The sequence below is a fragment of the Megalops cyprinoides genome, chromosome 7 (assembly GCF_013368585.1).
Source record: "Megalops cyprinoides isolate fMegCyp1 chromosome 7, fMegCyp1.pri, whole genome shotgun sequence".
Classification (NCBI taxonomy): Eukaryota; Metazoa; Chordata; class Actinopteri; order Elopiformes; family Megalopidae; genus Megalops; species Megalops cyprinoides.
The window spans coordinates 18,700,708-18,724,523 of NC_050589.1; the positions used below are offsets into that span (position 1 = coordinate 18,700,708).

The 23,816-nt window shown below is 41.2% G+C and overlaps 2 protein-coding genes across 5 annotated transcripts; both read left to right on the forward strand.

The window, feature by feature from the left end:
• Positions 1–5,793: 5,793 nt before the first annotated feature.
• On the forward strand, positions 5,794–11,958 carry spo11 (SPO11 initiator of meiotic double stranded breaks). Its single transcript, XM_036534145.1, has 13 exons — positions 5,794–5,894; positions 6,075–6,188; positions 7,043–7,131; positions 7,552–7,618; positions 7,741–7,849; positions 8,135–8,221; positions 8,719–8,755; positions 8,940–9,049; positions 9,336–9,435; positions 9,764–9,801; positions 9,967–10,043; positions 11,350–11,461; positions 11,839–11,958. The coding sequence occupies exons 1-13, from the start codon at positions 5,794–5,796 to the stop codon at positions 11,956–11,958; spliced, it is 1,161 nt and encodes a 386-aa protein (XP_036390038.1).
• Positions 11,959–13,098: 1,140 nt separating this feature from the next.
• On the forward strand, positions 13,099–21,855 carry LOC118780664 (mRNA export factor). 4 transcript variants are annotated; one of them, XM_036533288.1, is made up of 13 exons: positions 13,099–13,196; positions 13,885–13,981; positions 14,155–14,259; positions 14,643–14,735; positions 14,819–14,905; positions 16,207–16,293; positions 16,549–16,620; positions 16,866–16,973; positions 17,678–17,784; positions 18,456–18,531; positions 18,995–19,189; positions 20,285–20,370; positions 21,506–21,855. In XM_036533288.1, coding segments are annotated over exons 2-13 (1,107 nt in total). In that variant the 5' UTR covers positions 13,099–13,196; positions 13,885–13,891; the 3' UTR covers positions 21,507–21,855. The 4 variants fall into 4 exon arrangements, with proteins under 4 accessions (XP_036389181.1, XP_036389177.1, XP_036389179.1 ...); XM_036533284.1 differs by lacking the exon at positions 21,506–21,855 and having other exon boundaries at positions 20,285–20,374; XM_036533286.1 differs by lacking the exons at positions 13,099–13,196; positions 21,506–21,855 and adding an exon at positions 13,204–13,295 and having other exon boundaries at positions 20,285–20,374.
• Positions 21,856–23,816: the final 1,961 nt, after the last annotated feature.

Sequence of the window (23,816 nt, forward strand, 5' to 3'; positions counted from 1 at the left end):
ACCACCTCTTAAACACCACAGTTAATGTAACTTCTCTGACCTTCACGTGTGCACCTTTTACCCCAGAAGGGATTGAGTTTGGGACCAGTTTATTCATTCTCACTTCTATTGGATCGACTCTTCCCAGTTTTCTTTATAGCATTGTGGGGGAGTTTTAGGGTACAGCTGCCAGGTATTTTTATGAAAGTTTTCAGTTACACAGCAAGGGAACTGATCTGTCCCAGATTGCAAGCAGTAATGACAGCAGCAGCGGAGGTACAGCTCTCACGTGTATTACACTCTGGCTGCATTTTGGAGTAGTTTTACTCCTTCCGTGATGACGATGAATGGTACTTTTATCACAGCCACAGCTCAATTTGTGTTTTTGTTTATCACCTTTATTGCTGTTAAATGCCTTTCAGCAGTAGCCTGTTAGTGTAAACCATTCTTTCCGGTTCCTCAGATGGAATCGGCAAATGGCAGCACATGTTTACATGCCAGTGGTTTCTGACTGAAGAGTTAAAAGGGACGTGGTTTTGGTTAAAACTCCTCTGTCAGGGGCCTGCACGTGGAAGCAAGGCCTCCAGTCCCCACCCCCTAAAGTGCCAGGCTGAGGGCTGTCAATCTTGGAAAGGACAATAGGAACAGACCTCCTTTTGTTCCGGCCCTAGTGCCCCTGATGACCCACACAGTAAACAGTGGCATTGGCCGAGGCCCTGTGACTGCGCTCTGAGGCGCCTCTGACCAGGAGGGGCAAAGTAGAACAGGAGTCCGCTGCCCTGCATTGCCTTTCCAGCCACTCCTCTTCTCCCAGTCACCTCCACAAACACACATCCTGACTGCAGCACACACACACACACACACACACATTTTCCCCAACCGTCAGCTGCACACATGCACACACACACGCCTCTCGGTGCAACATACAAACATCCACACAGACACACACACACTTACTTTTTGTCTATCCAACATCACACACCCACCACCACCCTGTCCCACTCCCCTTACCTGCCACCCCCTACCCCCCATCCCATGTCTTACTGTAAAACAACTCAGAGAAAATGCTCCCATCAGCTACACCCTTTTATGAAACTCAACACTCATTTAGCCACATGCACACATCTCAAACACATACAAAAAAAATGTGTAACTCCAGTCGCTAATTGACACTGCTCTCAAACAGCGCTCTACAGGCACACACTGAGAGGACCTCACAGTCCATTCCCCCACATGAGAGGCAGCCGTCGCGCATGGAGGGACACACATCTGTCATGGGGCCCAGGTTGGCTGGCTGGTAACCAGGGACGGAAATGAGGCTGGTGATGTGCAGCGGGGCTCTGGCCCAAACGCAGTATATTATCATTAGCACTCAGGAGGACTAAACAATACCATGCCCAAAAATACTGTTACTAAGTATTGTGCAATCTAAACAAATTCCAAACCCCACGTCCACCCTTCCTGCTCCAATTACAGTGTTCAGAAATGTCACATTAAAGGAAAGAAAATGTCACACAGGCATTTTGCGGAATGCAGCTGCCTGATTTGTGTCTCTTTTTATTTTCTTTTACTTTTTCCTCCCTCTGTCAACCTTTCCCCACATTCCCTAATCGCTCTCACCACAAACAAACTCACCCGTATGACAACGGCAGTTAAACAATGTTTGCATGCACCAGGCCCCCCTGCGCTCCCCCCACGCCTCTCTGTAGCTTGCTCCAACACACAGAGGGCCTGCAGGTTGGAGCATGACATCACCTCGTGCGAGCCGCAGCTCCAATTCAAAACAACTCGCCCTGCTCCGAGCTCACAGATGGACGCAGGCTCGGCCACCTCGCCTCTGCCTGAACCCCAGAACCCCTGGCTTTTTTTTTTTCGTTCGGATTTGCGCTTTAACAGCTTAGGCAAAGGTCAGATTAATATTTATTTCTGATGTTGTCTTAAATGCCATAGGCCATGCTCCTTTGAAGGCTGGGGGCAGAGCACAGCGGGCCACTCTGCGGAGGATACAGTAAAAAGTCTCTTTCAAGGTAAACTGACCTTTAAATGGAGCGGTGCGGGGTCGGGGGGGTCACATTTTTCCCTGTCTGTATTTTCGGGGCAGCACCGCCACTCACTCCACTCCCCGCCCCAGCCTGTTAAACACCCAGCCAGGTGAAGCTGAGCGATTGCAAATGTTCCACTTTGTGTCCGATAGGTCCCCTCCTCTGAGCAACAGGCCCATATGAGACACAGCTGTTGGACCACAATGCGCCTTCAAATGTGCCTTATTTTTCTTACTCATTTGCAAGCGCTGTTTTCATCTATCTTTCAAATGTGTATGAAGAATTAAAAAGGTTATTAAGTTCCTGTGCAGAAGCGATGATGATTGTGATGAGAAGGAAGGATTATGAGGATTAATTAAATATTCTTAATTCTGACTGTGATATATATTCTCGCATATTCTTTGAATATAATTTGTCAGTGGAGGGAATCTACAGAAGTTTGGTAGTGGACGATCATCTGCCTTGCCCTGTTCGTGGCTGTATCCACCTGCTCAAGTCTCAAATGTATGCAGAGCAGTGTGTGACAACGGCATCAGAGCCATTGTGACACTGCCCTCTGACTGTGCCTCTCCACAGAGCCACAAGATCACTAGACTGCCAGCAGTCAATTACATTTGGTATGCCTGGTCCATTTTCAATAGGATTTTCAGTTGCCCTACAGGACAATATGTTAGCACTTCACAGCTCTGGTGCCTCTTACTTTCAGCATAGCTGTTAAACTTTGCAAACAAAAAAAAATCACATTATATCATGTTCATGCATACTTAATACTAAAACCCCTTTATCCTGAGATGTAAAGTGCTGCCACCAATTCTATACAGTTAGACATCATATTAGTAGAGATAATATAATTAACATTTTTTTCTTTTATTAGAATAGAACGTATTAATATCACAGTTTTTCACTCTACTTCATAGCTGATAAAGCCCTTTTAGAGATACTGATGTTTTGATAACAGGATCATCCCAATCATCCCAATGGATTCGTGACTCTGTGTGGGCCTCCTCCCAAGCATTACGATTGAGGTCCTTATCACATCACTTCATAGCTTGAACTGTTCCATCACTCACATCTTTGAATAATCAGTCTCTGCCTCTTTAGGCCACTTACACAATTCCTATTAGCTGTACAAGATCGAATGAAACTGTGTTTGGCAAAGGCAGATGGGAAATGGGGATGGTGTGGGGGACAGGAGGGGAGGGGTGAGGCAGCTCTGTTTTCTATTTGTAGGGATTAAGATGACAGATCTGTATTTGGTTTCTCTGGGCCTCCGGCTGAAGCTAATCCCCCTCACCTGCAGTGGTTGCCCCCCTCTTTCTACTGACCCGGCGACCCTCTCCTCTCACCCAGTGCAAACACTCGTCCCGAGACAAGCGCATGACTGGCTGCACTCTGTCTCCGCAGGTTAATGCCTCACACTTGCCAGGGATCTTTCACAATCCAAGAAAACAGCAGGGGTCTCTGCTTTTGGGGAAAAAATAACCCACAGATGTTGTGGCCTTTCACAGATTATGGGTTTTGTTATCAAGAGATAGCAATTAGCCGACAATTAAGCCCTCGTCTTGCGGAAGCTGCTTGTCACCGGCACTCAAGAAAAGGGGAGACCCCTATTAAAGTACTGCGTTAAGAGAAATTTAGGGTCAGACCTGGGGCAGAGACCTCATCCTTCCATATTCAGGCATCCCACACATTTAACAAGCTGTTAGCTAAATGAAGAAGAACACAGTACCTTCACAAGTCAGATTCTATAAAGCTCAGCTCAACAATGATATATCTAGGCAAAGATTTTACTATTGTGTAGCAATTTTTATGTTGTGACACAGATTTAAAAACTCTAAATTATATGCTGATGAGATGGTCTGAGGGCAATATGAGCTTATTTAGGTTATTTTTCCCCTCTATTCAATTTCAAAGCTTCGCCTGAGTTTTTATGTCTGAGCGTGGAGCTTTCTGAAATTAAGGCTCTTGCTTTTTTTGGAAAATGAAAGCCTTCCCTCTGCAGCCCAGTGGTGTCATGAAGGGCTGTGGAATTCAGGGCTCCGAGGTGGTTTAGCTGCAGGGTCACTGAGGAACTGAAAATGTTTTGAGGGTCTCAGGTTGAAAGCTTGCAGTCTGCAGCTGGTGTAGTGACTGCACATACACCCTAATTAAAAGCAGTTATGACATACTTTATAAATTACAGCCATTTCCTGATTTGCAGGAAAGCACCCCTGTCACTTTGTATTTAACAGAAAACAAACATATTTGGGATTCAAAAGCAGCTGTTTGTGGCATGTGTGTGTAAGCGTGAGCGTGTGTGTGCGCGCAAGTGTGTGCATGCTGGGCAGAGGATGTGGGGAGAGTAAAACAGGGAAAAGGAATTCTCGCAATAGATTGCACATCAGATGACCTTTCAGATTTCTCTGTGCCACAATGTGCTTCATTCATGACATCAGCTCACAGAAGACACCATGTGATGTACCTGTTAGATCACAGAACTCTAGCTTTCAGGTTTGAGTCTCACAGAAACACCGCTGTTGTACCCTTTGTTATACAACAGATGCATTTATCCCCATTGCTTTAGTTAGAATCCAGATATTTAACTGGGTTACATAATAATAACAATCATTTGACCATTTGTTGCTCAGAGTCACATTGTGTTATCATAATTATCATTTTAGCTTCCAGCTTTGAAAACAGTAATATCTCTGTGTGTGTGTGTGTGTGTGTGTGTGTATGTGTGTTCGAGCATGCTGTGCATCTCATGTTCTCACAGGAGGTCTTGTTACTCCTCCAACCTCTTTATGGAGGCTAATCCCTCATTCTCACCAGTCGGCTTTGACAATGAATAGACCAACAGCCGCATGGAGACTTTCATGATTGGCAATCAGCTGTTAGTCTGTAGAGACAGATGCCACAGGAGGTGCTAATGTGGCCCACTGCAGTACAATGAGGTGCTAACTGCTGCATAGCCTTAGGCAAAAAGCTCTGTAACTTACTCAAAATGCCATTATCAGAGGCCAGAGAGAGCTCTGAGTGCCTTCTCTCTCCAGTGCCTCAACCACTGATCTTTATCACGGTAAGATAAAGATCACATGGAACAGTAAGAAATTGTGGTCAGTTATGAACTTAAACACTGGGGAAAATGAACGGGATTAAACCAAATACGAAAATGAATAGTTTGTTATAACACAATACTACATTGCATCAAATGATGATTACATAATACACAACACAGATAAGCATAATTGCAACAAACTGGAATTAATCGTCTCATTTTAGTACTGCACCCTTGACAAAGGAATTGATGCCTTTTAGATACAACGAAGCACGTCTTTCAAAATACACTGTCTAACAAGCAAGCTATCTTAGTGAATAAGGCATTAGTTAACAGAGGGTCACGCGCTGTCCATTTTACTTCAGAACAGTCTCTCAAATGCTCGCTGATGAGCAGCTACGCAACGTTTAATGTGGAGTGTTTTCGAACATACACGTGGTCTTTTTTTGAACAATTTGTGATAATTGTCGGTTGGTAGAGTAGTTAGACGATACTTGCGAGTTACTACATTGTGTGTGTGTTTTATCTAGCTATTAATCTCAATTAGCGAGTTATTGTTGCTAGTTAGGTAGTGAAGTTATCGGGCTACAAATTTGGCTACGCTACGCTTTGCTCATTCGTTAGTAAACGATAGCTTATTGACCATCAGATTTATAGCAAGCCAAAACAGGATTTATCAGTTATCTAGGCCAACTATATTTTAAATTTACGCTATTTCTTCTTCACATATAGCAAATGTCTGAAAAGTACGGCGAAGTTGAGAGGCTTTGGGCCGACCTGCAAAGTAACTGTACAGATGAACTCTTTCAACAGCCCAGGGATGTGGAGATAACCAGGTAAATCACACAGGCCCGTTTCGCTCTACAGATAGCTACTGTTTCGAAACTATTTTAGATGTCTGTGTTTGATTCCCTGTGCTTTGAAGATGTTGTTTATTTCTTTCTAACGATGACGCATGGATGTTCCGCAGTAGTTTTAGTATCTGTTGAATTTTCTTTCATTGTTGTTTTTCCAAGTCAGGACGTTCTATCGCGCATCGAGAAAGTAATCCTGGAAATAATAACTGACCTGTCCAAAGGCCAGGCGCCTTTGTTGGTCATTCAGAACAGATCGAGCTGGGCCAACATCAGGTAGGCCATACGCTGCATCATCAGTACGTCTTCTGACTAAATGCTATATGGGTGGTACTTAGTAACTGTATTCTCACCGTTTTGACCTTCGCAAGATAAACACGTAAGTCTATACAAATGTGAAAAGTTTATTTATGCTATCTAAATAAACATTGGAGATCGTAAATAAGCAGTCGTTTCTTGTAAACAAAATATTGCATGCAATTTAGTCGAAAAGGAACGTCATTTAGGATGCCCGTCCACGTCGGTGCTTGTTCTGAAACAACTTTACAAATAAATTGCCTGTTTTTGGAGTAAAGTAGAAAACACATTACTCAAAATAGACCAGAAACTGCACATAGAAAGGTGAACCAGAGTTAAAAGCAAAAATAAGATTTGGAGATCTAATATTTATTGTTTTTTTATGCTCTTATAAAAGAGGACGTCGTTTGTAAACGCAGTTTAGTAAACACCTCACCGAAACCTTGATCTCTTCAGCCAAAATGGCTTCCCGGCTCTAAATAGGTGTGAGTTTGTTGAAGGATGTCAGAGCACCAACAAGCAAAACACCCGGTGTAGACGTTATGCCTAGAACAAACCCACTTGCCACGGAATGCATGTCAACCTACCCGGAATGCTCTGTAGCTTTCCTCTGTAAAACAGGTGAATCAGAGTCTGGTAAAATCTTAGACTTCAGTTTACATACAAAACATGGAATTATTCCACAGACAGTTTATATGATTCAACCAAAATTACACATTTTTGTGACTGTGGGCATAGCTTCATCTGCTTTTGATAAAGAATTAGACTACAAAAATCCTTATGTGCATGTGATAAATTTTCTTTATTTCTGTATTAATATTTCTTTCACAAAGGTTTGATGATGCTGTCGGTCTTCATATGGGTTCAGGCAGCACTGTAAGCACCATCAGAAGTGACAGCGCTTCATCTGTTAACAGATTTGGTAAGAAATTATACATATATAATATCCTATGCAATTTCTATACAATTATGTTGAATCTGAGTTTCTGAATGGAGAGTCCCTAGGATGAATTTTCCTGAGGTTTAGCTGGTATACATCTTAGAAATTCCAAGTGTGGATTACCTTTAGGAGCACATTAAGTTATTTCAGTGTAACAAAGTGTGTTCCTGATCATTGTTATATTTAAACAGGGTAATTAATGTATGTTACATATTTCCACGTGCATTCCTGCATGTGCAGGAATTATAATCTGCAAAAAACATCATCATCTTAAAATGTGACATTACAATGAGGCAAGATAAAAGTGCTGAATCATGAAAGAGATAAAACTCAAAAGAACACACATACATGTATCATCCATGCAGACATTAAATTGTTGGACTTCTGTTTTCTCTTTGGCAGCATTAACTCTGAAGGTCCTATCTGAAGTCTATAAACTTGTGCAAAGCAACACGTATGCTACTAAAAGGTAGTAAACATATCCACTGTAGACTCTATCCCAGCTTTAATGAAACAAGTGCTGAAACCCCTGATTGAGCTGTGAAGATTTATCACTTGGATTAAAGGGAGTGTGTGCTCTTGTTTCCATAGGGACATTTATTACAACGACACACAGCTGTTTGGGTCTCAAAGGACTGTGGATTCCATTATAGACGACATTTCCTGTATGCTCAAGGTCCCGCGCAGGAGCCTACATGTGGTGTGTGTGTGTGCGTGTGTGAGCGTGCGTGTGTTTGGGCTTCTGCAGCTGCATTCCTCAACACACAGAGGGAAGGGGCACCTAACCGTTCGCTGCAATTAAAAAAATACGTACGTGTTCAGATCCTGTTTGATTGGTCTCTGGGTGATCACTTACTAGTATGTGTGTAATTTCTAAAGGAAGCACCTGCTCATGATGAATGTTTTTAAAGGTCTTTGCAACAGTGGTGATCAGCCTTCAGAAATGGAAATAATTTATTAACTGCAAATGGTAATTCGCCTGCAGCTTGCCACGTCAAAGGGTTTACTCTCGGGCGATCTTTCCTATCTGGAGGAAGATGGCACTCGGGTGAACTGCAGGTCTGAGTCCAATGTGAGTGAAGCAGATACACATTTTACATGTGACACTTTCACAATGCTTCTGTCATATTGTAGCAAAGAGAAAATGTTTATTAGTGGAAGTTATAAAAACCTTGAAGAATACTTTGGGAGACAGCTGTGACGAGTTGTGGCGGTGTTGTCAGCCATGAAACATAATCTTTACCCAAGAGCCGCCCCACCAACCTCTCTTTTCAGTGACATAAGGATATCCACACACTCAGCCAACAATTTTACGTCATATGTCATGTTTTCTGGCCACACTTTCCAGGTTCAGCCCACATACAAATCACTCAGTGTTGCGTTTAAATTGGCAAAAAGAAAAACATTTCTCTACTCAGTTTTATGAAGTAGTGGATTTCCCTATAGCTCATTTAAATAAAATACTGATGGAAAAATATTTAGCCTAATTTAATGTATCCATAGGAACGCTTTCAATTAGGTTGGTTTTGCTTTTGCGTTATTTGGAATTGTTTCTCTTTTGCTGTTTAGGCTATCTCTGTTTCATCTAATGTCTGTGGAATAAGGAGTATCCTTTGTGTTTCAGTCTGAAGATCAGTGACATCCCTGATTCTGTCATCTTTTTTTATTAAAAAATGTAAATACATTTCTCCAAGTAAAAGTCTGCTGAGTAGCAAAAGTAGCAAAAGACGGGAATGATCAGACTGAGACTTACCCACTTGTTCAGATCAGATTGACCTTAACTAGTTTGGATATTGTGTCGTCCGCAAAGTTTGTTTTAATCGTGGAAAAAGACGCAACATTCCAGAGACTCCTAGATGATGGATTTTGTAGCAGGCTGGGTCCATGTATCATGATTACAGTAAGTCCGCCTTTACAGTTTAATCTTACACAGTTGTGGGAGTGCTTGGGTGAGATCAGCACTGCTGTGTCTATGTTATTTTATGTCATTTCCTTTCCTCATAGTCCAGTTATTGTTTCAGGTTACGTTTCTCAGAATGAATTATTTTTATCTTTGGTTGGCAGTTTTTTTCCCCAGAATGGTTCCATCCAAAAACATTCCAGTTCTGCCTGTCTGAATATCTTGAAACAGGAAGTTTCAGTAAAATAATAAATTGTGAAGTGTTAAATACCTGTGCGACACTCAGGGGAAGGGCTTCCCGGACGTCAACAGCAGGTTGATGGTGAGGAAGTTGTGGGACACCATGCACATCCCCATCTTCGCGTTGGTGGACGCGGACCCACATGGTACGTCCCCTCCCTGCTCCATGCTCATGAGGGCTCTTTCGAAACCCCAGCAGGTTTTAGAAGAGCACACCCGGGGCTTGCATGGCCCCCTCAGCTGACAGCAATCTGAGTAATGTGTCATGGTCATTATGGCCGGTCCGTTGGCGTGATCTAACCTACCGGAGTCACTGAGGTCCTTGGATTTACTGACACTGTCACTTTCAATGACGCCCACTTCCTGCACATTGCAAGGCACGTGTGTAATGGTTTACTTTGTTCCTGTGAATTACAAGCTCAGAATAATTGTTATGGTATGGTTGTGATTACAGTATGTCTGTGCTTTTCCTAGGCATTGAAATAATGTGCATCTACAAGTATGGATCAGTGGTAAGGCTTGTGTGCTGTTTGGCTGAATGTATCATTCACTTGAGGCCCTTGCAACATCTCAGTGCTGTACTGTGTAATTATTCTCTTCTCTTTGTGGAAAAGGTTTGCCCATTCAAACATATAAAGTTATCATTTGTAAAAGCCTTTTTCTGTTTTTCCCCTCAGTCCATGTCCTTTGAGGCTCACAATCTCACTGTCCCAAGCGTGATGTGGCTTGGCCTTCTTCCATCTGACATTGAGAGGTTTGGAAAAACCCTTGTTACTTTCTGTTTTGTGGCCTTAATTGACATAGTATTTTTGGAATTTTAGTTTTTTTCTTGAAGGATTATGCATCAAAGGGCATTTTCTGTATTGTAGGAGACCCTGAACGGTCTGGATGGTTGGTGCTTAGAAGCTGCCTCAAAATGAAAAAAAAAGGATTTTATTTATCATTTCAATAGTCCCAATCCCACAATATATGATACTGATAACATGTATTTAAGATCAAACACTTGTGTGATTATTTGTATCAGGAGATGCATGACCATAAAAAAGGAAGGCTAAAAACATACCTTTATAATGCTAATTGTCCTAAATCTGTTCTAGATCATCTTCTTGAGTGTTTTTGCTTGATTAACAAGATTGTCCATTTAAATAAGAATCGCCCATCTGCAGTGGAATCACTTTCTGTTTGATTGTATTTAATGTGGTATCAGTACCTCTTAAAATCATTTGAACTATAACTGAGGGGCAGGGTTACTTTTAATAAGTTTGATTTTAAGAACGATTAGTCATGACTTTATACAGATGTTTTTGTTTTTGTCACAGCTTAACATTTTGATACAATTTGTTGCTGTAGCAGTTGCAAAGGCAATGGCACATCCTTATATGCTATATAGTCAAAACGTATTAACTTGTGGTGGGTGATCATCATTTGCACTTGCGCACTTGCTAATCACACAGAACAGTCAGTAGAGGTTAAACATTATCTTTTTAGCCTAGTCTATTTCAAGCTCAAAATCCTTTATTACTCTTCTTTATATATATATATATATATATATATATATATATATATATATATATATATATATATATATATATATATATATAGTGCTTTCACATCTAGACTTGTGTTACATTGTTATGAAATTTTTGATATTGTGACATTGTTAGATTGGCATATCATAATGCAAATTGTAGAACATAAAAAGCATGAAGAACTCCTTTAATAAAAATATCTTTTTCAAGGGACATGGAATGTAGTCCTTACACATTACATTACATCACACAACTGCCAAAGATGAATACCCCTGTGGTATGAAGTGGAAGGAAATTGTGGCTATTAGGATTTAATCAATTTCGTCAGAGCAGGTGTAAAATTTGATTAAATCTTGTTTTGGTACAGCGTGGTTTGCCTCAGAATTATTGCTGGGTGTTTCCTGGGTTGGGGGTTGGGGGGGGGGGGCACATGTTGAAAACAATTGCCTTATCTTGTCAGGACTTTAAAGCTTTGTAGGAAAAGTAAATGTTACTACATTACATGTTTTTCATTAAAATGATGTATTTTAGACTGAAAGTACCAAAGGAGGCCCTGATTCCATTCAAAAAGAAGGACGAGAGCAAGCTATCAAGTCTGCGGAAGCGGCCCTACATTGCTTGCCAGCCTGCGTGGGAGAGGGAGGTAAGGCCAAATGCAAAGAGACCCCAGCAATAGTGCTGGAGTAACACAATTATTTGGTTTTGTTTCAACTCTTAAGTGCTTAACTGGATAGATTTTTGAGTTAAATCAAAATGACTATATATGAGACATACTGAAAACCTGTAGGTTTGGTACTTTCCTGGCACAGGATAGGCCACCTGGATGTTTTACAGCAGTGTGGAAATTTCAAAAGTGTGACGCACTGTAGAACAATTTGTAGTTTGTGTACAAATGCACACAAGTACGGGTATGTGGGAAAGATAACTGTTTTGTGAACAGAGATTGGATCACAGATGCATGTCTGAGATGATCATCAAAGGAACTTCTGCCGTTTGAGTTTTGAATACTTGTTGTTGTAGATGGTGATACTGCATGAGAGGAGACAGAAAGCTGAAATCCAGTCCCTGACGTCCATAGCCCCAAATTTCCTCACTGAAGTGTACCTGCCTAACAAACTGCATTATGGAGGTTGGATATGATTCTACACTGCCCCCTTGTGGTTAATGTTCCGTTACGTTTAACTCTACAAGTTTGATTTGTGTTCCTTTATGCTTACATTCTATGTTTGAATGAATGTAAGTAGCATTTATAAAATGCATGTACACAATATTGAAATCAGAGGGACATTACATCAGTTATGCTGTATTCACTTACATTTTTCACGAAATAATAAAAATAATTCTGTCATGACCGTCAAAGTAAGATGGTTGTGTGTGGTGTGTCTTGTGTTGTTGGATTGACTCATATAAGGGAAAACACTAATCATTCCCATATAATTCCCAATAATATTTCTAATGAAAGAGTATAGCCATACTGCATTGGTCATTTAGTAATTTGCATGTACATTTAAATTTACATTTAGTCATTCAGCAGAATACCTGCACAAATTTCTCTCCTTGAATTAGGCAATATAATAAAGCCTTTAATTAGTTTCATTTCACTGCCTCTCATTGTTTATGAAATTAAAGTCAATATCTGTATTTTTTTTCTTTAAAAAACTTTTTGATTTTGATTTCCAAATAACGTTGTTTTACATTCTTGCATATTATCAAAACGCTTTTGAAATCCACAACAGCTAAAAGCTTTGAGGATTGATTAGAGCTCTATCCTAAAACATCACCAAAGGTGGAATTACTATGGAGTGAGTTGCATTCAGTAAATCATTTTGATGTCATCTGAAGAGATGAAATGCCAGGATATTGGGTCTTGCAAATAAAAACATAGTGTAGAGCTGTGTGCTTTTATGTTTGTCTGAGTACTTCTACAGTGTCTATAGTGGTTAGCTTTGATGAGTGACAGTCACAGGTCACTGCCTTTGCCCCCAACCCTCAATGCTTGATAACCATCCATCTGTATTGGGGTTTTACAGAGTCCCCAATGGATATACATTTATACAAAGGTCTTTTGAAAGCACAATATAAGCATAATTACTCAAGGAATGACACACGTGGGTGAAAATGTGTCTGGTATGGAGATCAAAACTACACGAACAATTGGCAATCGGAAGAATTGAAATACTGAAAAACATGAAAATGACTGTGTAGTCGTTTAATGTATGCCATAAATATGTGCCTCATGCTTCTCCGTAGTATGGTGTCGTCATCAGTACGCGTAAAAAATCTGGGAGAGTGATGTCACTGGATAGTAGATAGCTGCATTGCTTGAATTTGGGTCACTTTAGATTAGTAATAGTCAATCCAAAAATATAGATTTCTTGGTACGCATAGAGAATTTTTTTTGTTGTGATGAAACGAAAATAATTATGTTTTGAGTGAGCTACCGTGGTGAGGAACGTGGTAATTAGCTAGCCATCTAGGTAGTTGCCTTTCTGCTGATGGAGCTAACGTAGTCACTTTCATTTTAAATTTTGGGGCTAGCCAGCAAACGTTAGCTTTAGACACCATCCCTAGTTAGTTAGTCATTCACGATCATTTCGATATAGCAGGTTATCTAGCTATTTCGCTATTTCTGTATGTGTATGTACAGTTGAGCTTTTTGAGGTGCTGGGTGGTTAGCTAAATGGTTAGCTTTATGAACATTAGCAATGTTAGGTAGCTGCTTAGACTAGACACGATGGAATGCGGCATTTTTGTATGTAGCGTCGTGATAGCTAATTAGCCATCTATCATGTAGCTCAGTCGGTACCCACGTTGTTTCTGACAGACTATGCTTTTTTGCTTCGCTAATTAGTTATTTTAACTAGATAACGACATAGATGAATTTTAGTTAGCAAGTAACTACTATATGTCATGGCTGAGAACCGTAGTATCGACGGATGTACAGAAACTAGTTATAGTCACCATACTGAGCAAATGCATTGTGTATTTTTCAACTGGTTTTAATTACTAATGTGATATGTCTGTGATATGTGTACTGCCAGTTTGCTAACTGCTGACTCCTCTTAGACCTACAATGAGCTTGTTTGGGGCAAGTTCTGCTTTTGGAGCTGGGGGTACCAGCGTATTTGGCAGCGCAACAACTGATAGCCACAACCCCATGAAGGTAAGGTCATTCAGTTTTAAATAAATAAGTAAGTATATACATAAACAAGAACAGTAGCTATTGGATGTAGTCAGATTTGGCTAGCATAAAATGGTATTGTCATGGCCACAAATAAATGTGAATATTTTCAGTCTGTGTTAGGCTGGAATGATGAAGTAGAAACTGTATTGTAGGATGTTGAGGTGACCTCCCCTCCTGATGACAGCATCAGCTGCTTGGCCTTCAGCCCCCCTGCTATGCCAGGAAACTTCCTGATTGGAGGCTCTTGGGCCAATGATGTAAGTGGCTGGCTTTTATCATCATTACCTCATGCCGTCTTTGAGCACAAAATTCTGATCATGTTTTTTTGCCTTCATAACTTTTGACTACCTTTGCCCTTGCTGGTGTTGTATTCACCAGTTTGCAGGAAACCAGCTTAAGGTTACTTTTTCAAAGTGAGCGCATTAGTGCACTAACATAAGTCATGTTTTCATATTGAATCCTGTCAAAAGGTAGAAGGGATGTGTTTCTTGACAGTTACCTCACCTTGTAAATTAGGAAGACCACTTCATTCAGGTGTATATGAGGTTTGGTTATTAACAGATCTGATCCTGTTGAAATTGTCAAAATGACCCAGAACTGATCTGGGGTCAGTGATGGTTGTGTTTGATACTTGATGCAGGTGCGGTGCTGGGAAGTTCAGGACAATGGGCAGACGGTCCCCAAGGCTCAGCAGATGCACACAGGCCCTGTGCTGGATGTTTGCTGGAGTGATGTAAGCCTCAACTCATCGTCTTACGTATTTGGTAGATGGAATGTCTAGCATTACACACTGACATCCGTTGCTTTCCATCACAGGATGGGAGCAAGGTCTTCACTGCCTCCTGTGACAAAACTGCCAAAATGTGGGACCTAAATAGCAACCAGGCAATGCAGATAGCACAGGTAAGAACATTTATGTCAAATTCTCAAACATTCTGTTATCATTCACAGTTTAGAGTTGAGAATTGAGGTGTTGCCTTAATTCTTAAATTTTTGTCCTTTGAAAAACCTGGGTGTGGTAGTTTAGCATAAGGCCTGTCCTTCATGTGTGCATACATGTACAGTACCATTCAAAAGTTTGGACACACTTTTCCACTTTTTACTATTTTTCATATTTTAGAATAATAGGAAAGCCATTAAAATTATGAAATAACACAAATAGAATTATGCAGTGACCAAAAAGGTGTTATAAACAAATCAAAACTGTCTTATGTTGTAGATTCTTCAAAATATCCAAAAATATTTTTTAAATTAAAGATTTTTGGCAATTTATGCATAGGAATCAACTTCACTAATTATATTTGTCTGAGAAACACATTTTAAGCATTTCAGTATAAGTCTTTAGGTGAAAATGTCTCTGAATGCATGTTTCCCATTATCTTAATCAGGTGTGTCCAGACTTTTGACTGGTACTGTATGTGCAAACTAAATGAGAAGAAGCAAAGCCAATCAAGAAAGGCTGTCATCACACCTCATTAAAAAACACGTATTGCATGGCCACAGGGCGGCTGCTGGGCTTCCCTCTGTAGGTCAGCTCAGTTTTCTTTTGGGGGTGAGAAAAAAGTAGAAATGGTTAACTAAGTGGCCAGGGTGTCAAGGCTCAGACGGATGGAATCTGAGAGATTTGTTTTATTTGTATTTAAAATGAAATAGAACCAAAACCCAGTCACAACCAAAAGGTGGAGAAGGGTGCCTGTATATGGTTTTGGGAACAATTTCATGGGTTTTATGCAAACATTCTCTGATGTTTCTTTTATTTTTATTTTATTCAATTAGTTAGCTTTATTTTCAGCTGGGTACAAGGGAAGGACAGAAGTGCCTACCTAACACCAAAGCAGCAAATGATGGCCGTATCAAACGTTATTCTGTAATGTGTCACACAAAACACCTTGAACTTAACTCCAAAATGCCCTTTTTTGTGTCTTAGAATACCTAAACTGTATGAAGCAGTTGCTGATGTCACTCTTCATTAGAGTGAATAAAAACACACACACACACACACACACACATACACACAGCAGCTCATGGTCACACCTTTCTCCTTGAAGTGTGAGAATATGAGCTTGAATCTTCAGGGGGGTAACCTCCTATTGCATGATCATGAAAAATACTGATGGGTGGAAAGCGTAACGTGCTAATCCTACCAGTTTATGAGCATGATATTACTGAAGCTTACTGTATGGTTGTTTTGTATTTACTTTAAGCATGAGGCACCCATCAGAACAGTGCACTGGATAAAGGCACCTTCCTACAGTTGTGTGATGACAGGCAGCTGGGACAAAACTCTTAAGGTATGGTTTGTCAGGAAATGTGATGGAATGATGGATTATTTTTAAAATTCCTTTCATGTCATTCTCATTGAAAGTCTACATTCAAATCAGTTCAGCTGACTCAAAATCGAATGCCTCAATTCTTGCTTTGCAGTGTAGAAATCACCCCTCCTCCTTTCCCCAACCCTCAAAGCTTGGCAACCAGGGTTATCCTTGTGTGTTGATCTTCACAGACTCTGATTTGATAACGCTTCTTATGTAACCTCTGTTTGTCAGTTCTGGGACACACGCTCCCCGAGCCCCATGATGTCCCTACAGCTGCCGGAGAGGTGCTATTGCGCTGATGTGGTGAGGATCTGCAGCCCCACCCACCCCACCCCAGCCCCCTTTCTTCTTCCTGCTGACAGTTGTGTCTCTGTCTCTTTCCCATCAAGTTCCCATGTTTCTTTAATCTGACGATCTTAATACTGTAAGAGTTGTGGGAAATATTTGGTTGGAACCACTCTAGCAGACATGTTGTAATTGTAACTGTTGAAGCTTTAAAAGGTAAGCGTTTGAGGCTGATGTGTCGTTCCTACCCTGGTCTTGGGCAGGTCTACCCCATGGCGGTGGTGGCCTCAGCAGAGCGTGGGCTAATTGTGTATCAGCTGGAAAATCAGCCCTCTGAGTTCCGCAGGATAGACTCCCCGCTCAAACACCAGGTGATTGCTTCTCCCATACCCCACCCCCAACACTTAAACCTCCTCTCCTTTTCTCTCTCTGTCATTTCCTCTCATATCCTCTAACCTTTTTCATTTTTGGTATTTCTCCCTCTTATCATCCCTTTTTTTCTTTTCTTCTACCCCTCACATTCCTCTTGATCTACCTGCAGCTTTATTTCTCTTTCTGTGTCTGACACTAGCTATCTCTTACTCGTTTTGCAGTAATCAATATGTGAAGTACAATATGTGAAGACAAAGTTTTGAACAAATGCAAAAACCTAAAGTTTTTGTTTCTTGTATCAATATTTATGGTAGGAGAGTTTGTCTTGACTCATTTATTTCTGCCCAGTATGGTACCTAACTAACCATACCAAGGCATTGGCCTGCCCTGCATACACTCCATCTCTGTCTGGAAAGGTTGTGCTCTTAATATGCCCTCCATGCTTATATATTTTGTGAGGTGTCGGGCTGGTTATTGTTGCATCAGTTGCATACTGGGAAAGGTCAGAAAGCAGAAAAGGCATGTTTCAAGAGTTTTTCCTCTGATGACTGCATGTGTTTTGTCATCTGCCATGGGTAAGTGACGCCCCAAGGCCTCACCATGAATATCTTAATTTATGACGCAGCAGTCCAAACTGAAATGGGGCAACGCTTTCTAGAATATAATTAAGCATACACTATCCCTCTCTCTGCTCTTTTTTCAGCATCGTTGTGTGGCCATCTTCAAGGACAAGCAGAACAAGCCTACTGGCTTTGCCCTGGGGAGCATCGAAGGACGGGTTGCTATTCACTACATCAACCCCCCAAACCCGTGAGTGTACCGTCCAGACCAGTCCAGCCTCCTAACCATGCCCAGAATGTGCCACATTGCCCTATGCACAAGGGCACACTGGGTGATCAGGACAGCAGGGCGGTGCAGTGGTAAGGAGCAGGGGTTGTAACTGAAAGGGAGCCAGTTCGATTCCTAGGTTGGCCACTGCTGTTTTACCCCTGGGCAAGGTATTTAACCTGAATTCTCACAGTAGATGTACATGGGTGTATAAATTGATAATGTTCAAAATTGAGTAAGAGTGTCTGCTAAGCAGATGTAATATAACTGATCACTGTTCTGTCTGCCCCAAAGCATCCTTACCGTATGCAGTCCTTGCCATATTTGGGCTATGCTGTAACTCCCACTCATTATATCCTGACACTGTGAATTGTTACCACTGCTCTCTTGATGCTTTCTTCGATACAGATGATGGTCTTTTTACTTTCAGTAGTTTCACCACCTACACATTGTTGTATGGTAATGAACCAGTGTCTGCTTACTGCCATAGCAGTATTCCAAACCCTTAGTTATATTGTCTAGATGTAAAAAAAAAAAAAAAGAGCAAGAATAAGGACTCAGTGATTCTATTTGTGTGTGTGTGTGTGTGTGTGTGTGTGTGTGTGTGTGTGTGTGTGTGTGTGTGTGTGTGCCTGCCTGCGTGTGTGTTATAGAGCCAAGGATAACTTCACCTTCAAGTGCCATCGGTCCAATGGAACTAATACTTCTACCCCACAGGATATCTACGCTGTGAGTAAAAATTGTCTGTTCCCTGCAAATCAGCAGCTCGTTAGCAGATTGATTTGATTATAGCCAAAGGGAATAATACGATTACGTAACAACAGGAGCTGGAACAGATCTACCGATGACGAAAGAGTTGTTTACAGCAGTGCGGTCCAAATTTGTGTTATGTGATCAGCAGTGTACCACAACCTCCAGTCAGATGCTCTTCGGAAAGGTGCACAATTATGGAAATGCTAGTAAAAAAAAAAAAGAGACAATGAGTCCATAAATACTTTGATGTCTGTTAGGATTGTAGATTCACCAGAGAAGGATGTGCCTCTTCATGTAGGAAAGTGTAGAAAATCTCTGACATAAGTTTAATTGGACCATTCATTTATGGTCCATCAAGGTTTGCCGTCATTTGCAGGTGGTACACTGGGAGCGCTTCTTTGCATGACACAGTGGTTCAGATCTGTTGCTTCTTTGATAGGTCAATGCCATTTCATTTCACCCGGTCCACGGCACCCTGGCTACCGTGGGCTCCGACGGGCGCTTCAGCTTTTGGGACAAAGACGCTCGGACCAAGCTGAAGACTTCGGAGCAGCTGGACCAGCCAATCACCGCCTGCTGCTTCAACAACAACGGCAACATCTTCGCCTACGCTTCTAGCTATGACTGGTCAAAGGTAACGTGCAAGCATCAGAAGCCAACAGCAACCCTTGGAAAGAGCTTGACCCCTTCAGCAGTTCTCGCAGAATTCAGCCTGTTGTTTTCATGCAGTGAACTTGCATACATTACATAAGAGTAGATGCCCATGTGTCTGTTATTTTGCAACACTACCTGTGGTTAACCTGGAACGAAAAATGTTTGTCACATATTTGAGGTTTGTGTATTGTATATATGTAAAAAAAAAAAAAAAACACTTTTGCATTTTCTCCACTGGCCATTCATGTTAAAGGCACCACGAACCTCGCTGCTAGAGAGAATGCCTTGTTAAGAAGACAAGATAGTAAATGGTCTTTTACTAACATGTATTGCAAACTGTAGAAATTCCTTAATTTACTTATTTTATGATTCTAACAAGCTATGAACATATTGAAGGAAATTAATTCTTTAACTCTTTTGCACAGATATATTTTCTAACTAAACGTAGTAGGTTCTCCAAACAACATTAAGGAATATAATGGGTTTTGTGTGACTTTTGAGTGAAACAATGTCCTCTCCAGCCTGTCTATGAAAAACCTGAGTGTAATTGTAAACTCCATTGTATGTTTTGAAAACCATGTTAACAGTATTATCAAGGATTCTTTTTTTCACCTGTACTTCATTGCTAGACTTCACTCCAGTTTTCTACAGAAACTCGTTTATGCATTTGTTTGTTATGGATTGAGGAATGCAGTACCTTTTTTGTTGGAGTTTGAAAATTGTCTCGAATAACATTGACATCTAGCACTCTAGCTCAGATTTTAACGACAAAAGCTTGTCATGCATGCCATCTGTTTTAACTGATCTACATTGGCTCCCTGTAGAATTCAGAATAAAATTTGATTCTTAGTGTTGTCAGATACTTCTAATTCCTTACACCCTCAAATGCGATCTCTGGTCCCTTGACTAAGGCTTCCTTAAGAAGTCTTGATATTATTACTGTTATTACCAGTATTACTACCTGTTAACCATCTACCATTCTTATTTTTGTGCGTGTATATCACTTATTGAAAGTGATCGGCTTGGATTATTTTATCATTGGTATTGATGAGTGCTCCCGTGTGCTTGACTCCAGGGACACGAGTACTACAACCCCCAGAAAAAGAACTACATCTTCCTGCGCAACGCAGCGGAGGAGCTGAAACCGCGGAACAAGAAATGGTGAGAACGGGCAGCAGCTCTCTCTCACCCTGGCGATGGTGTCGCCAGGGGGGACTGCCTTCCTCCTTCCACTCTGAGATAGTCACGAGGGACCTCCCAGTATCCCATGGTACTTTTTCACGTGCGGGTTGTGTTTTGCTGTTGGTAGAAAACTAGGGACATTCTCTGGACCCCTTGCGCAGCTGTGTATGAGTGCTGCTCTTGGTTCCTGAAGCACATTTAGGTTCAGCAGACCAATCAAGGCGTGGCGGTGTTGTGCTCTTGTAAGCGGATCATTAGAAGTGTGCCACAGCACTTGTAAGACATGCCTGAGACAGCGGATTCTGAATCAGGATAAAGTGTGGTAAAGGAGTCGGTGTGCTTGAAGTCACTATTGCTGGCTAGGATGCAGTGTGTTACTGGGAAGAACAATGCGTTTTGAAATTAACAGCAATGGGTGTATCAGATTTTGACAACCTTGGGCTGCCAAATATGCTATTCAACCAGAAATCCAAGGGGTGAACAAAATGGAAAGAAAAAACAGAAACCCTGAGGTAGATCATGAAAAATGTAACCTTCCCTCAGGTACAAGGGCTTCATTGATTGAATGGAGCGCATGGCGCGTATGTTCTGTAGCATAGATTCAAGAGAAAATTCTTCTGAGATCTCCAGGTATAACAGTCACTGCCAGGAGGATTAATAAAACCCTTAGACAAATAGAAAGAGCAGTCTTGCGGGCAGTGTTTTTGGAGTGATTATTGTAACTGTTAATTTTAAAAATGGGATATCAGGACAGAATTCTACAATACACTGGTTGGACTAAGGGATTGTTAGGTGCTTCTTTTGATAGCCGAATGCTCAGCCTTATTACCTCACTGTTGTAGAATGGCACTAGATGTACAGTTGGACGCATGGCTGGTAAGTGAGGCTGTGAAAAATGTAGCAGCAATGACTATAATTATGTATGAACAAAAAATAGTACCAAATAAAACATATGCCCGAGATACTTCTAAATGTATTGCAGTTGATATCCATACAAGCTGTTAATATTGTTGCAAACTGTGTTTTCTCCTTTTTCATGAAAAGGAAAACAATAAAAGTCATTGCGAAAAGTATAGAGGCCGTAATGACTGATTGCTGCCCCTCCTGTCTTTAGATTCTTCCAGCTGTGTCACATCTGTTCTGGGAAACCTGGGTTCGACAAGTGCGCGGAAGACCTGCCTTATTATGTATATACTGCAGACCTTCTTTTGACTCTGCCAGGACCAATGGCGAGGCATTGCTTGTAAAATGGACCAATTGGTAAAGGTCTTCAGCCCACTTTGGTGCCATTGGTGTGGCCTTCAGTCATATGAGGACCAGGAGTGTGGGGATTATTGTTCATTTTTTTAATGTCTGACGTATTTTTTGCATCCTGAATAAATGACTTTCATTTTGTTTCGCTGTTACTATGTGCTGTAGTCCAGTATATATTGCATTGTGGAATAAATAAAAGCAACTATCCTACAGGTTTTTTTTTTTCAAATATTTCATTCTACTTTTCTACTTTTTTTTGGGGGGGGGCAACATTGATTAAAATCATGTGCATGAAAGCTAACTGAAGTATAGATCTGTGTGTGACTGAAATTAACATTTTTGGATTACATCCAAGACAAAGTTTGATAAAATGCTCACTCTTAAGAATCTCCCTCTCTCATGTAATTAAAGTAGATATCCACTAGGCGGTGCACTTTCTCCTTTAAACTTTTCCTCCCTCATTGTGTAGAGCTCTTGTTGGAGGTGAAAGCTCATTAGAAAGGCGAAAGAGTGAAGGTTAGAACAACGGGATCAAAGCTAACTTTATTCAGATGAGTCTGTGAGAGGGACAGCAGCAAAGGAATAAGGTACTTATCATCAGAGTATCAATGAAGGAGGGAAACAAAGGGCATGTGTGAAACAGGGTAGGCCAGAGGTGAGAAGTGGCTCTGGGAACACAGGAGAGACAGGGAAAAGGTGAGAAACATCCTCTTTATTGAGGTCATTAGAGCCCAGCCTCACTGTACTGCCAATGAAACATGACATGACATTCAAAGTCCCTTGTTCTTACACAGGAGTGAAAGTCACTTTCTGCAGTGATCCAAGCATTCAGTAGCCTGATGAGCACCTCAAGAATTGTTCTGTTATTTAAGATTCTAGCGTTCAAGTAGCCAAGCTCTGACGTGGTCCTCCCGTACCCCAAGAAAAGTTCACCTAACCTGGCATGAAATCCAATTTTATGTTTTTAAGTTGCAGTTGAATGGAAACAGTGTGGTTGGTTGCGTCTGTTCCACTTGTTCCATTGTTGGGCTGAGGTTCAAGCCTGATGGATTCCAAGGCCGCCCTGCGAGGAGCACTCGCGTAATACCTCAGCTATTGTGTGAATTCACCAGGACACATTTTATAAAGTTCAAGCGCAGTAAACCAAGACGGTAACTGCCAGCTTGGAGATGCCAGTGCCAATGTGGCAGCAGGTCAGAAACATCTGCATGGAATCGTTTTTGTTGGGGGTCCTCTCTCTTTTCTTGCCCAAACAGAAAGCCCTTTAATTAAACTGAGTTTAATAAGAAGGCCCTGTGATGAAATCAGCATAAGGTTGCTTCAGAAAAAAGTGAAATGATCAGAAGGACCCATTGTAGAAGTATTCCTACAATATTTAAGTATATTTGTTAATGATTTTAAGGCAAATTATTATTCTTCTGATGTTATGCAGTAAAGGTTCTATAATCATACGATGTATGTTCACATACACACACAGACATAGTTGCTCATCTAGCATGTTTATTCTCTATGTGAAAAGATGGTAACAGTGTCTGCTATATGCGCCATGTGACATGTCTTGCAACACTCGGGCAATTTTCCGTCCTCCTAGACGTTACGGTGCCTTTTCAGGTGCCCACCTGTTTGCTCTACCGCTCTACTACCCCACCTCTCTACTCTCTGTGCTGTCTTCTTTACTCCTCTTTTCCGGCTGGATGTTTAGAAACGAGTTTACAATTTACAGGGATGTTCCAAACCCAATTCAAGACTACGTAAGCTTGTTCATTCTGAAGGGGGTTCGTAAATGTAACAATTAATTCACCCAAGCCGCTTGCACGAATGTAGCAACGGATAGATTTATCATTTGTTGTTTATGAGTTCTATAAAAGCGTGATTCATTGATTAGAAAAGGCGGCATTTATGGCGGGTTTTGCGATGTGGCTACAGAAACATTTGCTGGCGGTGGGTAGGGTATTATATAGCCTAAGCTACTGGGCCGTACAAGGACAGGTATTTACAGGCAGATATTGGACAGACTGTCCACGCAGCGAGTTGTTTGCTCCAACTCCCAAATCCTGTGTAACTAAAGACTCGGCCACAATTTCAGCATGGCAGCTGAGTCTCGCTTAATATCCGGCGATGATTTTTCTTTTTGTGATGGAGTAGAATATAAAATACTAAAACAGTATTTT